The 17,146-nt window shown below is 44.2% G+C and overlaps 1 protein-coding gene across 1 annotated transcript in view; it reads left to right on the plus strand.

Moving 5' to 3' along the window:
* LOC145861804 (short transient receptor potential channel 5-like) overlaps positions 1-17,146 on the plus strand; it is a 100,641-nt gene that overhangs the window by 64,960 nt on the left and 18,535 nt on the right. The window contains exons 7-12 of the mRNA XM_082965351.1: positions 2,474-2,611; positions 3,135-3,284; positions 3,475-3,523; positions 6,901-7,040; positions 11,748-11,948; positions 14,847-14,968. Coding sequence (XP_082821477.1) covers positions 2,474-2,611; positions 3,135-3,284; positions 3,475-3,523; positions 6,901-7,040; positions 11,748-11,948; positions 14,847-14,968 — 800 coding nt within the window. The remainder of the gene's footprint in view (positions 1-2,473; positions 2,612-3,134; positions 3,285-3,474; positions 3,524-6,900; positions 7,041-11,747; positions 11,949-14,846; positions 14,969-17,146) is intronic.

Below are 17,146 nucleotides of genomic sequence, written 5' to 3' on the forward strand. Positions count from 1 at the left end.
AACAGATCAGGGTGTGAAAACATGTACATATTTCCTCAATTACCTCGACTAACCGGTGCCATTGACTCTGTACCGGTACCCCCTGTATATAGCCTCCACATTGACTCTGTACCGTAACACCCTGTATATAGCCTCTATATATATATATATATATATATATATATATATATACATGCACATACATACATAAACATATATATATACATATATAGATATCTTTTTCATATATTTCCTTTATTACCCTCCAACCATACCAAGTAATTAAAGCAAACTAGCGAACAACAACACATTTTATGGACACAGTCTATTTAACAATAGTTTATTTTGTTTTCTTTTTATCTGTTGTCCTTCCTTTAAAATAAAATGGAATATTTTTTTCTCATATCATTTAAAAAACAGGTTGCTAAAACTAATCGCTAGGTGTAGGCAAAACCATAAGCAAAAAAAAAAGTTCATCAGGGTGAACTGGAATATGACTAAAGAGTTAATCAGGGTAAACTGGGATATGACTAAAGAGTTAATCAGGGTAAACTGTGATATGACTAAAGAGTTAATCAGGGTAAACTGTGATATGACTAAAGAGTTAATCAGGGTAAACTGGGATATGACTAAACAGTTAATCAGGGTAAACTGGGATATGACTAAAGAGTTAATCAGGGTAAACTGGGATATGACTAAACAGTTAATCAGGGTAAACTGGGATATGACTAAAGAGTTAATCAGGGTAAACTGGGATATGACTAAAGAGTTAATCAGGGTAAACTGGGATATGACTAAAGAGTTAATCAGGGTAAACTGGGATATGACTAAAGAGTTAATCAGGGTAAACTGGGATATGACTAAAGAGTTAATCAGGGTGGTTTTTCCACACATAGACAGGTATTTTCCTTCCCAAGATCTTATCTATTGTTGCAAACTTTCTATAAAAATGTATTGGAGTGAGATCATTTCATTCTTTCGGGATATGTATACCGAGTATGTCCACATCCCCGTCAGACCATTTTATTGGTAAACTACACGGTAAGGTAAAAGTTATATTTTATAGTGATCCAATACGTAATGTAGTACACTTATCATAATTAGGTTTTAATCCAGAGAGGATAGTAAAAGTATCTAGATCCTTTATGAGGCTGTGGATGGATTCTAATTGTGGTTTTAAAAGAAAACATGAATCATCAGCGTACAATGACAGCTTAGTTTTTAAGAGGAGGGAGGGGAGGGATTAATATGGAGTTGGTCCTCCTCTGCTGCTATTACAGCCCTCTCTCTGTCTCTCTGGGCTTTACTGACATTAAATAGAGATTAAAAAGGATGTTATCCTCATCGATTTTTTTGACTGCAAAAACCCTCTCTGTCTGTCTCTCTGTCTGTCTGTCTCTATCTTTCTCTTGTTCTCTCTGTTTCTGTCTCTCTCTCTCTCTCTCTGCCCCCCCTCTCTCTCTCTCTCTCTCTCTCTCTCTCTCGCCCCCCCCCCCCCCCCCCCCCTCTCTCTCGTCTCTCTCTCTCTCTCTCTCAATTCAATTCATTTTCAGGGTTTATTGGCATGGGAAGCATATGTTAACATTGCCAAAGCAATGGTGTTTGTTCTTCACTGGTTGCCCTTTTCTATTGGCAACAGGACACAAATATTGCTGCTGTGATGGCACACTGTGGTATTTCACTCAATAGACATGGGAGTTTATCAAAATTGGGTTTGTTTTCGAATTCTTTGTGGATGTGTGTAATCTGAGGGAAATGTTGTCTCTAATATGGTCATACATTGGGCAGGAGGTGAGGAAGTGCAGCTCAGTTTCCACCTCCTTTTGTGGGCAGTGTGCACATAGCCTGTCTTCTCTTGAAAGCCAGGTCTGCCTACGGTGGCCTTTCTCAATAGCAAGGCTATGCTCATGTAACCGATGTGAAATGGCTAGCTAGTTAGCGGTGGTGCGCGCTAATGGCGTTTCAATCGGTGACGTCACTCACTCTGAGACCTGGAAGTAGTTGTTCCCCTTGCTCTGCATGGGCCTTGGCTTTTGTGGAGCAATGCAATGTAACAGTATACCTTCCGTCCCTCTCCTCGCCCCTACCTGGGCTCGAACCAGGGACCCTCTGCACAAAGACCACAGTCACCCTCGAAGCATCGTTACCCATCACTCCACAAAAGCCGCGGCCCTTGCAGAGCAAGGGGAACAACTACTTCAAGGTCTCAGAGTGAGTGACGTCACCGATTGAAACGCTTTTAGTGTGCACCACCGCTAACTAGCTAGCCATCTCTCTCTCTCTCTCTCTCTCTCTCTCTCTCTCTCTCTCTCTCTCTCTCTGTCTCTCTCTCTCTCTCTCTCTCTCTCTCTCTCTGTCTCTCTCTGTCTCTCTCTCTCTCTCTGTCTCTCTCTCTCTCTCTCTCGTCTCTCGCTTTCTCTCTGTCTCTCTCTCTCTCTCTGTCTCTCGCTTTCTCTCTGTCTCTCTCTCTGTCTCTCTCTGTCTCTGTGTGTAGTTTGTAGCCCAGCCTAACTGCCAGCAGCTCCTAGCTACTCTGTGGTACGATGGGTTTCCTGGCTGGAGGAGGAGACACTGGGCTGTCAAACTAGTGACCTGTTTCATCATAGGACTGCTCTTCCCTGTCTTCTCAATGGTTAGTATACTCCTTTTCACTCCATGTGGCTGATCAAACGGTGCTGTTATGAGCTGTATGTATCACTATGGTGCTGATCCAAACGGTACTGTCCCTATCTCTCTCTCTCTCCTCTCTCTCTCTCTCTCTCTCTCTCTCTCTCTTTTCTCTCTCCTCCTTCTCTCTCTCTATCTCTCTGTTTTTTTCATCCCCCCCGCCCTCTCTCTCCTCCCTCTCTCTCTCTCTCTCTCTCTCTCTCTCTCTCTCTCTTTCTACCTCTCTCTTCTCCCTCCTTCTCCTCTCTCCCTCTCTCTCCTCCCTCTCTATCCTCCCTTTCTCTCCTCCCTCTCTCTCCTCCCTCTCCCTCTCTCTCTCCTTCCTCCCTCTCTCTCCTCCCTCTCCTCCCTCTCTCTCCTCCCTCCCTCTCTTTCCTCCCTCTCCTCTCCGCCCTCTCTCTCCTCCCTCCCTCTCCTCCCCCTCCCTCTCTCTCCTCCCTCTCCCTCCTCCTCTCTCCCTCTCCTCTCCTCCCTCTCTCTCTCTCCAGATCTACCTCCTAGCCCCCAAGTCTTCCCTGGGTGTGTTTGTGAAGAAACCCTTCATCAAGTTTATCTGTCACACAGCCTCCTATCTGAACTTTCTCTTCCTACTCCTCCTCGCCTCCCAACACATCGCCAGGACCAAGCTACACATGCAGGTAATCCAAGACAAACAAACAGACAGACATTTATTTAAATGAAATTAATTATATGAATATATATTAAATCTACGTAAGAGAGAGAGATTGTATGGTTGTTGCTGTCCAGTAAAATGATTTTCATGTTTTTAACCATTCATGACTAGCTAATAGCTAATACATTGATCCATTTTGATGTAATTTAATGCAGGGTCCTCCGCCTACTGTTGTTGAATGGATGATACTACCGTGGGTACTGGGTGAGTAGAGAGAGGGTGTCTGTGGGGTGATACTACCGTGGGTACTGGGTGAGTAGAGAGAGGGTGTCTGTGGGGGTGGGGTGATAATACCGTGGGTACTGGGTGAGTAGAGAGAGGGTGTCTGTGGGGGTGGGGTGATAATACCGTGGGTACTGGGTGAGTAGAGAGAGGGTGTCTGTGGGGGTGGGGTGATAATACCGTGGGTACTGGGTGAGTAGAGAGAGGGTGTCTGTGGGGATGGGGTGATAATACCGTGGGTACTGGGTGAGTAGAGAGAGGGTGTCTGTGGGGTGATAATACCGTGGGTACTGGGTGAGTAGAGAGAGGGTGTCTGTGGGGTGATAATACCGTGGGTACTCGGTGAGTAGAGAGAGGATGTCTGTGGGGTGATAATATCGTGGGTACTGGGTGAGTAGAGAGAGGGTGTCTGTGGGGTGATAATACCGTGGGTACTGGGTGAGTAGAGAGAGGATGTCTGTGGGGGTGGGGTGATAATACCGTGGGTACTGGGTGAGTAGAGAGAGGGTGTCTGTGGGGTGATAATACCGTGGGTACTGGGTGAGTAGAGAGAGGGTGTCTGTGGGGTGATAATATCGTGGGTACTGGGTGAGTAGAGAGAGGGTGTCTGTGGGGTGATAATACCGTGGGTACTGGGTGAGTAGAGAGAGGGTGTCTGTGGGGTGATAATACCGTGGGTACTGGGTGAGTAGAGAGAGGGTGTCTGTGGGGGTGGGGTGATAATACCGTGGGTACTGGGTGAGTAGAGAGGGGGTGTCTGTGGGGTGATAATACCGTGGGTACTGGGTGAGTAGAGAGAGGGTGTCTGTGGGGATGGGGTGATAATACCGTGGGTACTGGGTGAGTAGAGAGAGGGTGTCTGTGGGGTGATAATACCGTGGGTACTGGGTGAGTAGAGAGAGGGTGTCTGTGGGGGTGATAATACCGTGGGTACTCGGTGAGTAGAGAGAGGGTGTCTGTGGGGGTGGGGTGATAATATCGTGGGTACTGGGTGAGTAGAGAGAGGATGTCTGTGGGGGTGATAATACCGTGGGTACTGGGTGAGTAGAGAGAGGATGTCTGTGGGGGGTGATAATACCGTGGGTACTGGGTGAGTAGAGAGAGGGTGTCTGTGGGGGTGGGGTGATAATACCGTGGGTACTGGGTGAGTAGAGAGAGGGTGTCTGTGGGGTGATAATACCGTGGGTACTGGGTGAGTAGAGAGAGGGTGTCTGTGGGGTGATAATACCGTGGGTACTGGGTGAGTAGAGAGAGGGTGTCTGTGGGGTGATAATACCGTGGGTACTGGGTGAGTAGAGAGAGGGTGTCTGTGGGGATGGGGTGATAATACCGTGGGTACTGGGTGAGTAGAGAGAGGATGTCTGTGGGGTGATAATACCGTGGGTACTGGGTGAGTAGAGAGAGGGTGTCTGTGGGGATGGGGTGATAATACCGTGGGTACTGGGTGAGTAGAGAGAGGGTGTCTGTGGGGTGATAATACCGTGGGTACTGGGTGAGTAGTGGGAATACTACCATGGGTGAGTTTGTGAGTGAGAGGGGGAGTGTGTGTGTCTAATTGTCACAGCGGGATTATGTTTTTCGAAATGTTTACAAATTAATAAAAAATGAAAGCTGAAATGTCTTGAGTTTATAAAGTATTCGACCCCCTGTTGTTATGGCAACCCTAAATAAGTTCAGGAGTTAAAAAATGTTCTTAACAAGTCACATAATAAGTTGCATGGACTCACTCTGTGTGCAATAATAGTGTTAAACATGATTTTTGAATGACTACCTCATCTCTGTATCCCACATATACAATTATCTGTAAGGTCCCTCAGTTGAGCAGTGAATTTCACACACATTTTCAACCACAAAGACCAGGGAGGTTTTCCAATGCCTCGCAACGAAGGGCACCTATTGGTAGATGGGTAAAAAAAAACGTTTTTAGAGCCATTGAATATCCCTTTGAGCATGTTGAAGTGATTAATTACACTTTGGATGGTGTATCAACACACACAGTCAATAGAAATCCAATAAAACACATTACTGAGTACCACCCTCCATATCTTTGAGCATAGTGGTGGCTGCATCATGTTATGGGTATGCTTGTAATAGTTAAGGACTGGGGAATTTTTCAGATTACAAAAGAAACGCAATGGAACTAAGCACAGTCTAAATCCTAGAGGAAAACCTGGTCCAGTCTGCTTTCCAACAGACACTGGGAGATGAATTCACCTTTCAGCAGGACAATAACCTAAAACACAAGGCCAAATCTACACTGGAGTCGCTTACCAAGAGGACAGTGAATGCTCCTGAGTGGTCGAGTTACAGTTTTGACTTAAATTTACTTGAAAATCTCTGACAAGACCTGAAAATGGTTGTCTAGCAATTATCAAGAACCAATTTGACAGAACTTAAATAATTTTGAAAAGAGTAACGGGCAAATAATCCAGGTGAAGAAAGCTCTTAGAGACTTACCCAGAAATACTTACAGCTCTTAAAGACTTACCCAGAAAGACTCACAGCTCTTAGAGACTGACCCAGAAAGACTCACAGCTCTTAGAGACTTACCCAGAAAGACTCAGAGCTGTAATCGCTGCCTAAGATGCTTCTACAAACTATTGACTCAGGGGTGTGAATACTTATGTAAATGAGATATTTCTATATTTCATTTTCAATACATTTGCTAAAATACCAACATACAAAAAAGGTTTTCGCTTTGTCATTATGGGTGAGAAAAATATATATTTAATCAATTTTGGATTCTGGCTGTAACACAATAAAATGTGGAATAAGTCAAGGGGTGTGAATACTTTCTGAAGGCACTGTATATGACTGGTGATGCTGTCCCCCCTCTCTGTCCCCCTCTCTGTCCCTCTCTCTGTCCCCTCTGTCTCTCTCTCTCTCTTTCTCTGCCCCTCTCTCTCTCTCTCTTTCTCTCTTTCTCTCTGTCCCCCTCTCCCCCTCTCTCTCTCGCTCTCCCCTATCTATCTATCTATCTATCTATCTATCTATCTATCTATCTATCTATCTATCTATCTATCTATCTATCTATCTATCTATCTATCTATCTATCTATCTATCTATCTATCTATCTATCTATCTATCTATCTATCTATCTATCTATCTATCTATCTATCTATCTATCTATCTATCTATCTATCTATCTATCTATCTATCTATCTATCTATCTATCTATCTATCTATCTATCTATCTATCTATCTATCTATCTCTCTCTCTGTTCCCCTCTTCCTTTCTCTCTCTCTCTGTCCCCCTCTATTTCTTTCTCTGGCCCTCTCTTTCTCTCTCTGTCTCCCTCTCCCTTTCTCTCTCTCTCTCTCCCCCTCCCCCCTCTCTCCTTCTCCCCCCCTCTCTCTAGGTTTTATCTGGGCTGAGATTAAGGAGATGTGGGATGGAGGTTTTACAGAGTATATTCATGACTGGTGGAACCTGATGGATTTCGCTATGAACTCCCTCTACCTGGCTACTATATCACTGAAGATAGTAGCTTATGTTAAGGTAAGATACACACACACACACACACACACAGGCATGCAGGTAGAAACACACGCACCAGAGGAGGCTGCTGAAGGGAGGACAGCTCAAAATAATGTCTGTAATGGAGTGGTGTCAAACACATTAAATATGAAAACTACATATTTTATTCCATTCCATTCACTCCATTTCAGACATTATTCTCTACACACACACACACACACACACGCAAGGCGTTACATTCTCACCGACGGGGTTGTAGTGGAGCAGGTTGAGATCTTCAAGTTCCTTGGTGTCCACATCACCAACAAACTAACATGGTTCAAACACACCAAGACAGTCGTGAAGAGAGGCTCGACAAAAACCTATTCCCCCTCAGGAAACTAAAAAGATTTGGCGTGGGTCCTAAGATCCTCAAAAACTTATACAGCTGCACCATCGAGAGCATCCTGACTGGTTGCATCACCGCCTGGTATGGAAACTGCTCGGCTTCTGACCACAAGGCACTACAGAGGGTAGTGCGTACGGCCCAGTACATCACTGGGGTCAAGCTTCCTGCCATCCAGGACCTCTATACCAGGCGGTGTCAGAGGGAGGCCCTAAAAATTGTCAAAGAGTCCAGCCACCCCAGTCATCGACTTTTCTCTCTGCTACCACACGGCAAGCGGTACCGGAGCGCCAAGTCTAGGTCCAAAAGACTTCTTGACAGCTTCTACCCCCAAACCATAAGACTCCTGAACAGCTAATCAAAGAGCTACTCAGACCCCTCTTTTACGCTGCTGCTACTCTCTGTTATTATCTATACATAGTCACTTTAATAACTCTACCTAAATGTACATATTACCTCAATTACCTCGACTAACCGGTGCCCCCTGTATATAGCCTCCACATTGGCTCTGTACTGGTACCCCCTGTATATAGCCTCCACATTGACTCTGTACCGGTACCCCCTCTATATAGCCTCCACATTGACTCTGTACCGGTACACCCTGTATATAGCCTCCACATTGACTCTGTACCGGTACCCCCTGTATATAGCCTCCACATTGACTCTGTACTGGTACCCCCTGTATATAGCCTCCACATTTACTCTGTACTGGTACCCCCTGTATATAGCCTCCACATTGACTCTGTACTGGTACTCCCCTGTATATATCCTCCACATTGACTCTTTACCGTAACACAGTGTATATAGCCTCCACATTGACTCTGTACCGGTACCCCCTCTATATAGCCTCCACATTGACTCTGTACCGGTACCCCCTGTATATAGTCTCCACATTGACTCTGTATTGGTACCCCCTGTATATAGTCTCCACATTGACTCTGTACTGGTACACCCTGTATATAGCCTCCACATTGACTCTGTACCGGTACCCCTTGTATATAGCCTCCACATTGACTCTGTACCGGTACCCCCTCTATATAGCCTCCACATTGACTATGTCGCGGTACCCCCCTGTATATAGCCTCCACATTGACTCTGTACCGGTACCCCCTGTATATAGCCTCCACATTGACTCTGTACCAGTACCCCCTGTATATAGCCTCCACACTGACTCTGTACCGGTACCCCCTGTATATAGCCTCCACATTGACTCTGTACCGGTACCCCCTGTATATAGCCTCCACATTGACTCTGTACTGGTACCCCCTGTATATAGCCTCCACATTGACTCTGTACTGATACACCCTGTATATAGCCTCCACATTGACTCTGTACTGATACACCCTGTATATAGCCTCCACATTGACTCTGTACCGGTACCCCCTCTATATAGCCTCCACTTGACTCTGTACCGGTACCCCCTGTATATAGCCTCCACATTGACTCTGTACTGATACACCCTGTATATAGCCTCCACATTGACTCTGTACTGATACACCCTGTATATAGCCTCCACATTGACTCTGTACTGATACACCCTGTATATAGCCTCCACATTGACTCTGTACCGGTACCCCCTCTATATAGCCTCCACTTGACTCTGTACCGGTACCCCCTGTATATAGCCTCCACATTGACTCTGTACTGATACACCCTGTATATAGCCTCCACATTGACTCTGTACTGATACACCCTGTATATAGCCTCCACATTGACTCTGTACAGGTACACCTTGTATATAGCCTCTACATTGACTCTGTACCGGTACCCCCTGTATATAGCCTCCACATTGACTCGTACTGGTACCCCCTGTATATAGCCTCCACATTGACTCTGTACCGGTACCCCCTGTATATAGCCTCCACATTGACTCTGTACCGGTACCCCCTGTATATAGCCTCCACATTGACTCTGTACCGGTACCCCCTGTATATAGCCTCCACATTGACTCTGTACTGATACACCCTGTATATAGCCTCCACATTGACTCTGTACTGATACACCCTGTATATAGCCTCCACATTGACTCTGTACAGGTACACCTTGTATATAGCCTCTACATTGACTCTGTACCGGTACCCCCTGTATATAGCCTCCACATTGACTCGTACTGGTACCCCCTGTATATAGCCTCCACATTGACTCTGTACCGGTACCCCCTGTATATAGCCTCCACATTGACTCTGTACCGGTACCCCCTGTATATAGCCTCCACATTGACTCTGTACCGGTACCCCCTGTATATAGCCTCCACATTGACTCTGTACTGGTACACCCTGTATATAGTCTCGCTATTGTTATTTACTGCTGCTCTTTAATTATTTGTTACTTTTATTTCCTATTTTTCACATAACACTTATTTTTCTTTCTTAAAACTTCTAAAATCATTGTTGGGTTGAGGGCTTGTAAGTAAGCATTTCACTGTAAGGTCTGTTGTATTTTGCACGTGAGACAAATAAAATGTGATTTGATTTGACACAACACACAACATAATCCAGACTACAACACACAACATAATCCAGAATACAACACACAACATAATCCAGACTTGTGAGAAACAGAATAACGCATTCTCAACGTAAGAGATACACACACACACACACACACACACACACACACACACACACACACACACACACACACACACACACACACACACACACACACACACACACACACACACACACACACACACACACACACACACTACATGTCCATCTGCAGGCAGGCAGCTAGTTTACGCAAAACACAACAGCTTGTTGCAGTTGGAGGGAAACCAGAAGTTGATGTTAAATTCAGGAACATTCATTGTGAAATATCCATTAGGCTCGGGCGGTAGACCGTATTTACCGTATACCGGAAATAGCCACAGCATGTTGTTTTCAATACCGTTGAAACTATTTCTTTGAGGTTTAAAAAAAAATTTGTAGCTACTTTTTTTTTAATGTAAATACCTGCAGTCAATTTGTGCGTGTTAGGAGCTAAAGCAGATTGTGTTCTTCAGTTCACCTGTCACATTATATTTCATTGTGATGCTTACTGGTAGTCCCCAGTCACGTGCACACAATGATGAGAGACCGGAGCCATGTGAGTCACTGTGGTGCAGAATGCTCCAGGTGATCTAGTTACAGTATGGAATTCACAACTAAATGTTTGGTAGATACAGTATCTTAGAACTATTAAGTTAACTGTGTAAAATGTGCTAAATGCTCTGTAGTTGCGCATTTGGTTTGCTAATTTAATAGGTAGTCATCTAGCTAAGTGTTTAGCTTCTTGGAAAATCAAGCTTCTCTTGGTAACAGCAGAGAATCCCCTCCTGGATCAAGATCCTTGCTGTCTAATATTTGTTTTGTACGTGCAGCAAACTGTGAGTAGCATTTTTGAGTTTATTGTATAACTTTATGAGCTGAGATGTCTGTCCTGTAAATAGTTTCTGTCAGAGCCGGTATAAAATGTTCGCAATTCGCTCGTTAGCAATTAGCTAGTATTCACTTTGGGATTTTACATTGACTTGTTAGCATTGCTAACCTTTGGATTACAGAGGCTCAGTGGGAAAATAGCTCCCCTTGTGTTCAGTGCCCGTGTTACCGAACATCCCAGGATGGCACAAGGTACTGTATGACATTCTGGAGGGTATGACAATCTGGATAATATTTATCAACATCTGAACATCCTGGAACATTCTGGAACATTGACTTGAAACTTGAAATATTGAGTTAAACATTCTGGAACATTGACTTGAACATTCTGGAACATTGACTTGCAACTTGAAATATTGAGTTAAACATTCTGGATCATTGACTTGAAACTTGAAATATAGAGTTAAACATTCTGGAACATTGACTTGAAACTTGAAACATTGAGTTAAACATTCTGGAACATTGACTTGAACATTCTGGAACATTGACTTGAAACTTGAAACATTGAGTTAAACATTCTGGAACATTGACTTGAACATTCTAGAACATTGAGTTGAACATTCTGGAACATTGTGATGAACATTCTGCAACACTCTGGAACATTTTTGATGAATATTCAAGGTTGGCAAACATCAAGTTGGGATTCTGACAAGAGCTGAAAGTGGGTAGTTGTGAGTGCATGCATGATGTGTGTGTCTGTGAGAGAGAGAGAGAGTAGCAGCAGATGGATTCCTGTGATACTGGCCAAGATGCTGAATTTAGAATCAGGGGAGGTTATCCATGACATTTCTGAACTTTGACATGCTGTAAATCCATCCACATCTTTCTCTCCCTTTCTATCTTCCTATTGCTCTCTATCTCTCTCTCTACATACCCCCCTCTCTCTATTCCCCCCCCCCCCCCCCCCCGTCTCTATCTCCGTAGTACAACTCATCCCGTCCTAGAGAAGAGTGGGAGATGTGGCACCCTACCCTGATAGCAGAAGCGTTGTTTGCTATAGCTAATATCTTCAGTTCTCTACGACTCATCTCCCTGTTCACGGCCAACTCCCACCTGGGACCTCTACAGATCTCATTGGGAAGGATGCTGTTGGACATACTCAAGTTCCTCTTCATCTACTGTCTGGTGAGACGCACACACACACACACACACACACACACACACACACACACACACACCACACACACACACACACACACACACACACACACACACACACACACACACACACACACACACACACACACACACACACACACACACACACACACCTCAAACTATCAACTAGATTGTTATGAGGGCCAATAGATATGACATCACACCTGTAGCTGGATTGTATGGTCCTGGTTGAATAGAGCCAGTTGTTTTTTGTGTATAACACTGAGATACTTTCAGTTGTTGTCAATAAGGACCATAGGGCCCAGCCTAAACATAACAGGAACAGGGTGTAGGGTGTAGTATTTGGAACAGGGTGTAGGGTGTAGAATTTGGAACAGGGTGTTGAATTTGGAACAGGGTGTAGGGTGTAGAATTTGGAACAGGGTGTAGAATTTGGAACAGGGTGTAGGGTATAGAATTTGGAACAGGGTGTAGAATTTGGAACAAGGTGTAGGGTGTAGAATTTGGAACAAGGTGTAGGGTGTAGAATTTGGAACAGGGTGTAGAATTTGGAACAAGGTGTAGGGTGTAGAATTTGAAACAGGGCGTAGGGTGTAGAATTTGGAACAGGGTGTAGAATTTGAAAAACAGGGTGTAGGGTGTAGAATTTGGAACAGGGTGTAGGGTGTAGAATTTGGAACAGGGTGTAGGGTGTAGAATTTGGAACAGGGTGTGGAATTTGGAACAGGGTGTAGAATTTGGAACAGGGTGTAGAATTTGGAACAGTGTGTAGAATTTGAAACAGGGTGTGGGGTGTAGAATTTGAAATAGGGTGTAGGGCGTAGAATTTGAAACAGGGTGTATCATTTGCAGCATAAGAAAGAACTCAACTAATTTATAATCCTTGTATCTGCTAGGTCCTGCTAGCTAACGTCTAATCGGTATATCTGCTAGGTCCTGCTAGCTAACGTCTAATCGGTATATCTGCTAGGTCCTGTTAGCTAACGTCTAATCGTTATATCTGCTAGGTCCTGCTAGCTAACATCTAATCGGTATATCTGCTAGGTCCTGCTAGCTAACGTCTAATCGGTATAACTGCTAGGTCCTGTTAGCTAACGTCTAATCGGTATAACTGCTAGGTCCTGTTAGCTAACGTCTAATCGTTATATCTGCTAGGTGCTGCTAGCTAACGTCTAATCGTTATATCTGCTAGGTCCTGCTAGCTAACGTCTAATCGTTATATCTGCTAGGTCCTGTTAGCTAACGTCTAATCGGTATAACTGCTAGGTCCTGTTAGCTAACGTCTAATCGTTATATCTGCTAGGTGCTGCTAGCTAACGTCTAATTGGTATATCTGCTAGGTCCTGTTAGCTAACGTCTAATCGGTATAACTGCTAGGTCCTGTTAGCTAACGTCTAATCGGTATAACTGCTAGGTCCTGTTAGCTAACGTCTAATCGTTATATCTGCTAGGTCCTGCTAGCTAACGTCTAATCGTTATATCTGCTAGGTCCTGCTAGCTAACGTCTAATCGTTATATCTGCTAGGTCCTGTTAGCTAACGTCTAATCGGTATAACTGCTAGGTCCTGTTAGCTAACGTCTAATCGTTATATCTGCTAGGTGCTGCTAGCTAACGTCTAATCGGTATATCTGCTAGGTCCTGTTAGCTAACGTCTAATCGGTATAACTGCTAGGTCCTGTTAGCTAACGTCTAATCGGTATAACTGCTAGGTCCTGCTAGCTAACGTCTAATCGGTATATCTGCTAGGTCCTGTTAGCTAACGTCTAATCGGTATAACTGCTAGGTCCTGTTAGCTAACGTCTAATCGTTATATCTGCTAGGTCCTGCTAGCTAACGTCTAATCGGTATATCTGCTAGGTCCTGTTAGCTAACGTCTAATCGGTATAACTGCTAGGTCCTGTTAGCTAACGTCTAATCGTTATATCTGCTAGGTCCTGTTAGCTAACGTCTAATCGTTATATCTGCTAGGTCCTGTTAGCTAACGTCTAATCGGTATAACTGCTAGGTCCTGTTAGCTAACGTCTAATCATTATATCTGCTAGGTCCTGTTAGCTAACGTCTAATCGTTATATCTGCTAGGTGCTGCTAGCTAACGTCTAATCGTTATAACTGCTAGGTGCTGCTAGCTAATGTCTAATCGTTATATCTGCTAGGTCCTGCTAGCTAACGTCTAATCGTTATATCTGCTAGGTGCTGCTAGCTAACGTCTAATCGTTATATCTGCTAGGTGCTGCTAGCTAACGTCTAATCGTTATATCTGCTAGGTGCTGTTAGCTAACGTCTAATCGTTATATCTGCTAGGTGCTGCTAGCTAATGTCTAATCGTTATATCTGCTAGGTGCTGCTAGCTAACGTCTAATCGTTATATCTGCTAGGTCCTGCTAGCTAACGTCTAATCGTTATATCTGCTAGGTGCTGCTAGCTAACGTCTAATCGTTATATCTGCTAGGTGCTGCTAGCTAACGTCTAATCGTTATATCTGCTAGGTCCTGTTAGCTAACGTCTAATCGTTTTATCTGCTAGGTCGTATTAGCTAACGTCTAATCGTTAAATCTGCTAGGTCCTGCTAGCTAACGTTAGCTAACGTCTAATCGGTATAACTGCTAGGTCCTGTTAGCTAACGTCTAATCGGTATATCTGCTAGGTCCTGTTAGCTAACGTCTAATCGTTATATCTGCTAGGTGCTGCTAGCTAACGTCTAATCGGTATATCTGCTAGGTCCTGCTAGCTAACGTCTAATCGTTATATCTGCTAGGTCCTGTTAGCTAACGTCTAATCGCTATATCTGCTAGGTCCTGTTAGCTAACGTCTAATCGTTATATCTGCTAGGTGCTGCTAGCTAACTTCTAATCGTTATATCTGCTAGGTCCTGCTAGCTAACGTCTAATCGTTATATCTGCTAGGTGCTGCTAGCGTTTGCCAACGGGCTGAATCAGCTGTACTTCTACTATGAGACCAACGCCTCAGATGAACCCAACAACTGCAAGGGCATCCGCTGTGAGAAACAGAATAACGCTTTCTCAACGTAAGACACACACACACACAAGCACACACACACACACACACACACACACACACACACACACACACACACACACACACACACACACACACACACACACACACACACACACACACACACACACACACACACACAAGCACACACACACACACACACACACACACACACACACACACACACACACACACACACACACACACACACACACACACACACACACACTAATGTATGCATCCCAATAATATTTCCTTTCTCCCAAAGTGTGCACTTGTTCACTTCACCCTTCATGGATTTGAAAGTCCCTGTAGCTTTGTGGGGAGTAGTGAATGAGTGAACACTTCAGGAGGAAGGATAGATTATATAAAAACAGGTTGTGCTCCAGTGGTCTTGCTGAGGGAGCAGTGTCCCAGCCAAGTCAACAGAGTTGGTGTTTGTTCTAGGTGATGATGTTATTGATTGTAATCTATCAATACAGATGGAGACACACACTCGATGGCACACATTATGCAAATGAACACTTATCGGACACATCTGTTATGAATATTAATGAGCAAGGACACACACACTCTCTTTCTCCCTCTCTCTCTCTCTCTCTCTCTCTTTCCCCCCTCTCTTCTTCTCTCTCTCTCTCTCCCCTCTCATCTTCTCTCTTCTTCTCTCTGTCTCGCTCTCTCTTTCTCACCCTCTCTCTCTCCCTCTCTCGCTCTCTCTCTCTGTCTCTCTCTCTCTCTCTCTCTCTCTCCCTAACTTTTACTCTCTCTCCCACTCTCTCTCTCTCTCTCTCTCTCTCTCTCTCTCTCTCTCTCTCTCTCTCCCCCTCTCTTCTTCTCTCTCTCTCGCTCTTTCTCACCCTCTCTCTCTCCGTCTCTCGCTCTTTCTCACCCTCTCTCTGCCGCTCTCTCGCTCTCTCTCTCTGTCTCTCTCTCCCTAACTTTTACTCTCTCTTTCTCTCTCCCATCTCTTCTTCTCTCTCTCTCTCTCTCTCACTCTTTCTCACCGTCTCTCTCTCTCTCTCTCTCTGTCTCTCTCTCTCTCTTTCTCTCTCCCCTCTCTTCTCTCTCTCTCTCTCTCTCTCTGCTCTTTCTCACCGTCTCTCTCTCTCTCTCTCTCTCTCTCTCTGTCTCTCTCTCTCTCTTTCTCTTACACACACTCCTATCCTCTCAGATGATTCAAGATGGCACACACAGCTAGAGAGTGATTTAACAGACATTGACCTGGCCTTAATATATGAAGAGTGGGAGGAGAGGAGGAGATGACAGAGGAGCAGGGAGAAGAGGAGGAGCAGAGAGTGTGAGAGTGAAGGGAGAAAAGACAAAAAGAGGACAGAGGAGAAATACACATCTATTTGACCACAGTAAAAGTCCAAATCTATTTGCAGATTAAGAAATCATACGCCTCTAGGCTTTGTTTTTAGGTGAACAAATCGTCTCACTAAGATGCAATCGGTTAAGTTCAGTAGCGGTTCATGGGGTAAATGACTCTTGAGGGGAAAAGCACAATACCACCAGACTAGCTGTGATAATTACATTTAACCCTGCAACCTGTTGGAAATGCATTCGTAGGCTGTGCCTCTGTGATATAAGGCCAAGAAAGAGAAACCTGCACACTGCTCTTGCTTGTTTTATAAACCCAGAATATCACTATGAGCACCTCACAACAGACAGCCAGGTTATATGGGGAACACATATGTTATCTTTCATTCTATTTCTTTCCATAATATGCCTGCTTTTTAACTATAATATATTAAATACAACTAATTATATTTACACTGAGTGTACAAAACATTAGGAACACCTGCTCTTTCCATGACAGACTGACCAGGTGAATCCAGGTGAAAGATATGATCCCTTATTGATGTCACTTGTTAAATCCACTTCGATCAGCGTAGATGATGGATGCAGGACCTCGAATCAGTCCCCCTCACCTCAAAAATAAATAAACTATAATAAATAGCAAACTCAGTTGTAAGTCAGAATAGTAGAATACATAATTGTACAAGTTAAAAATGTGGTTGTGCATCATGAATTTTTCTCTTGTTACGTCGGTCACTCAGTTAGCCCATGACACCTAACATTTCTGTTGATTGCTAAATTAGTTTAGTGGCCTGTCTAAACTTGTTATCATGGTAAAATGACCGGCCGTGGGGCCCCCCATTGATTTTTCTTAGTCAGTCTCACTCAG

This window comes from Salmo salar, chromosome 18 (assembly GCF_965601325.2).
Source record: "Salmo salar chromosome 18, fSalSal1, whole genome shotgun sequence".
Classification (NCBI taxonomy): domain Eukaryota; kingdom Metazoa; phylum Chordata; class Actinopteri; order Salmoniformes; family Salmonidae; genus Salmo; species Salmo salar.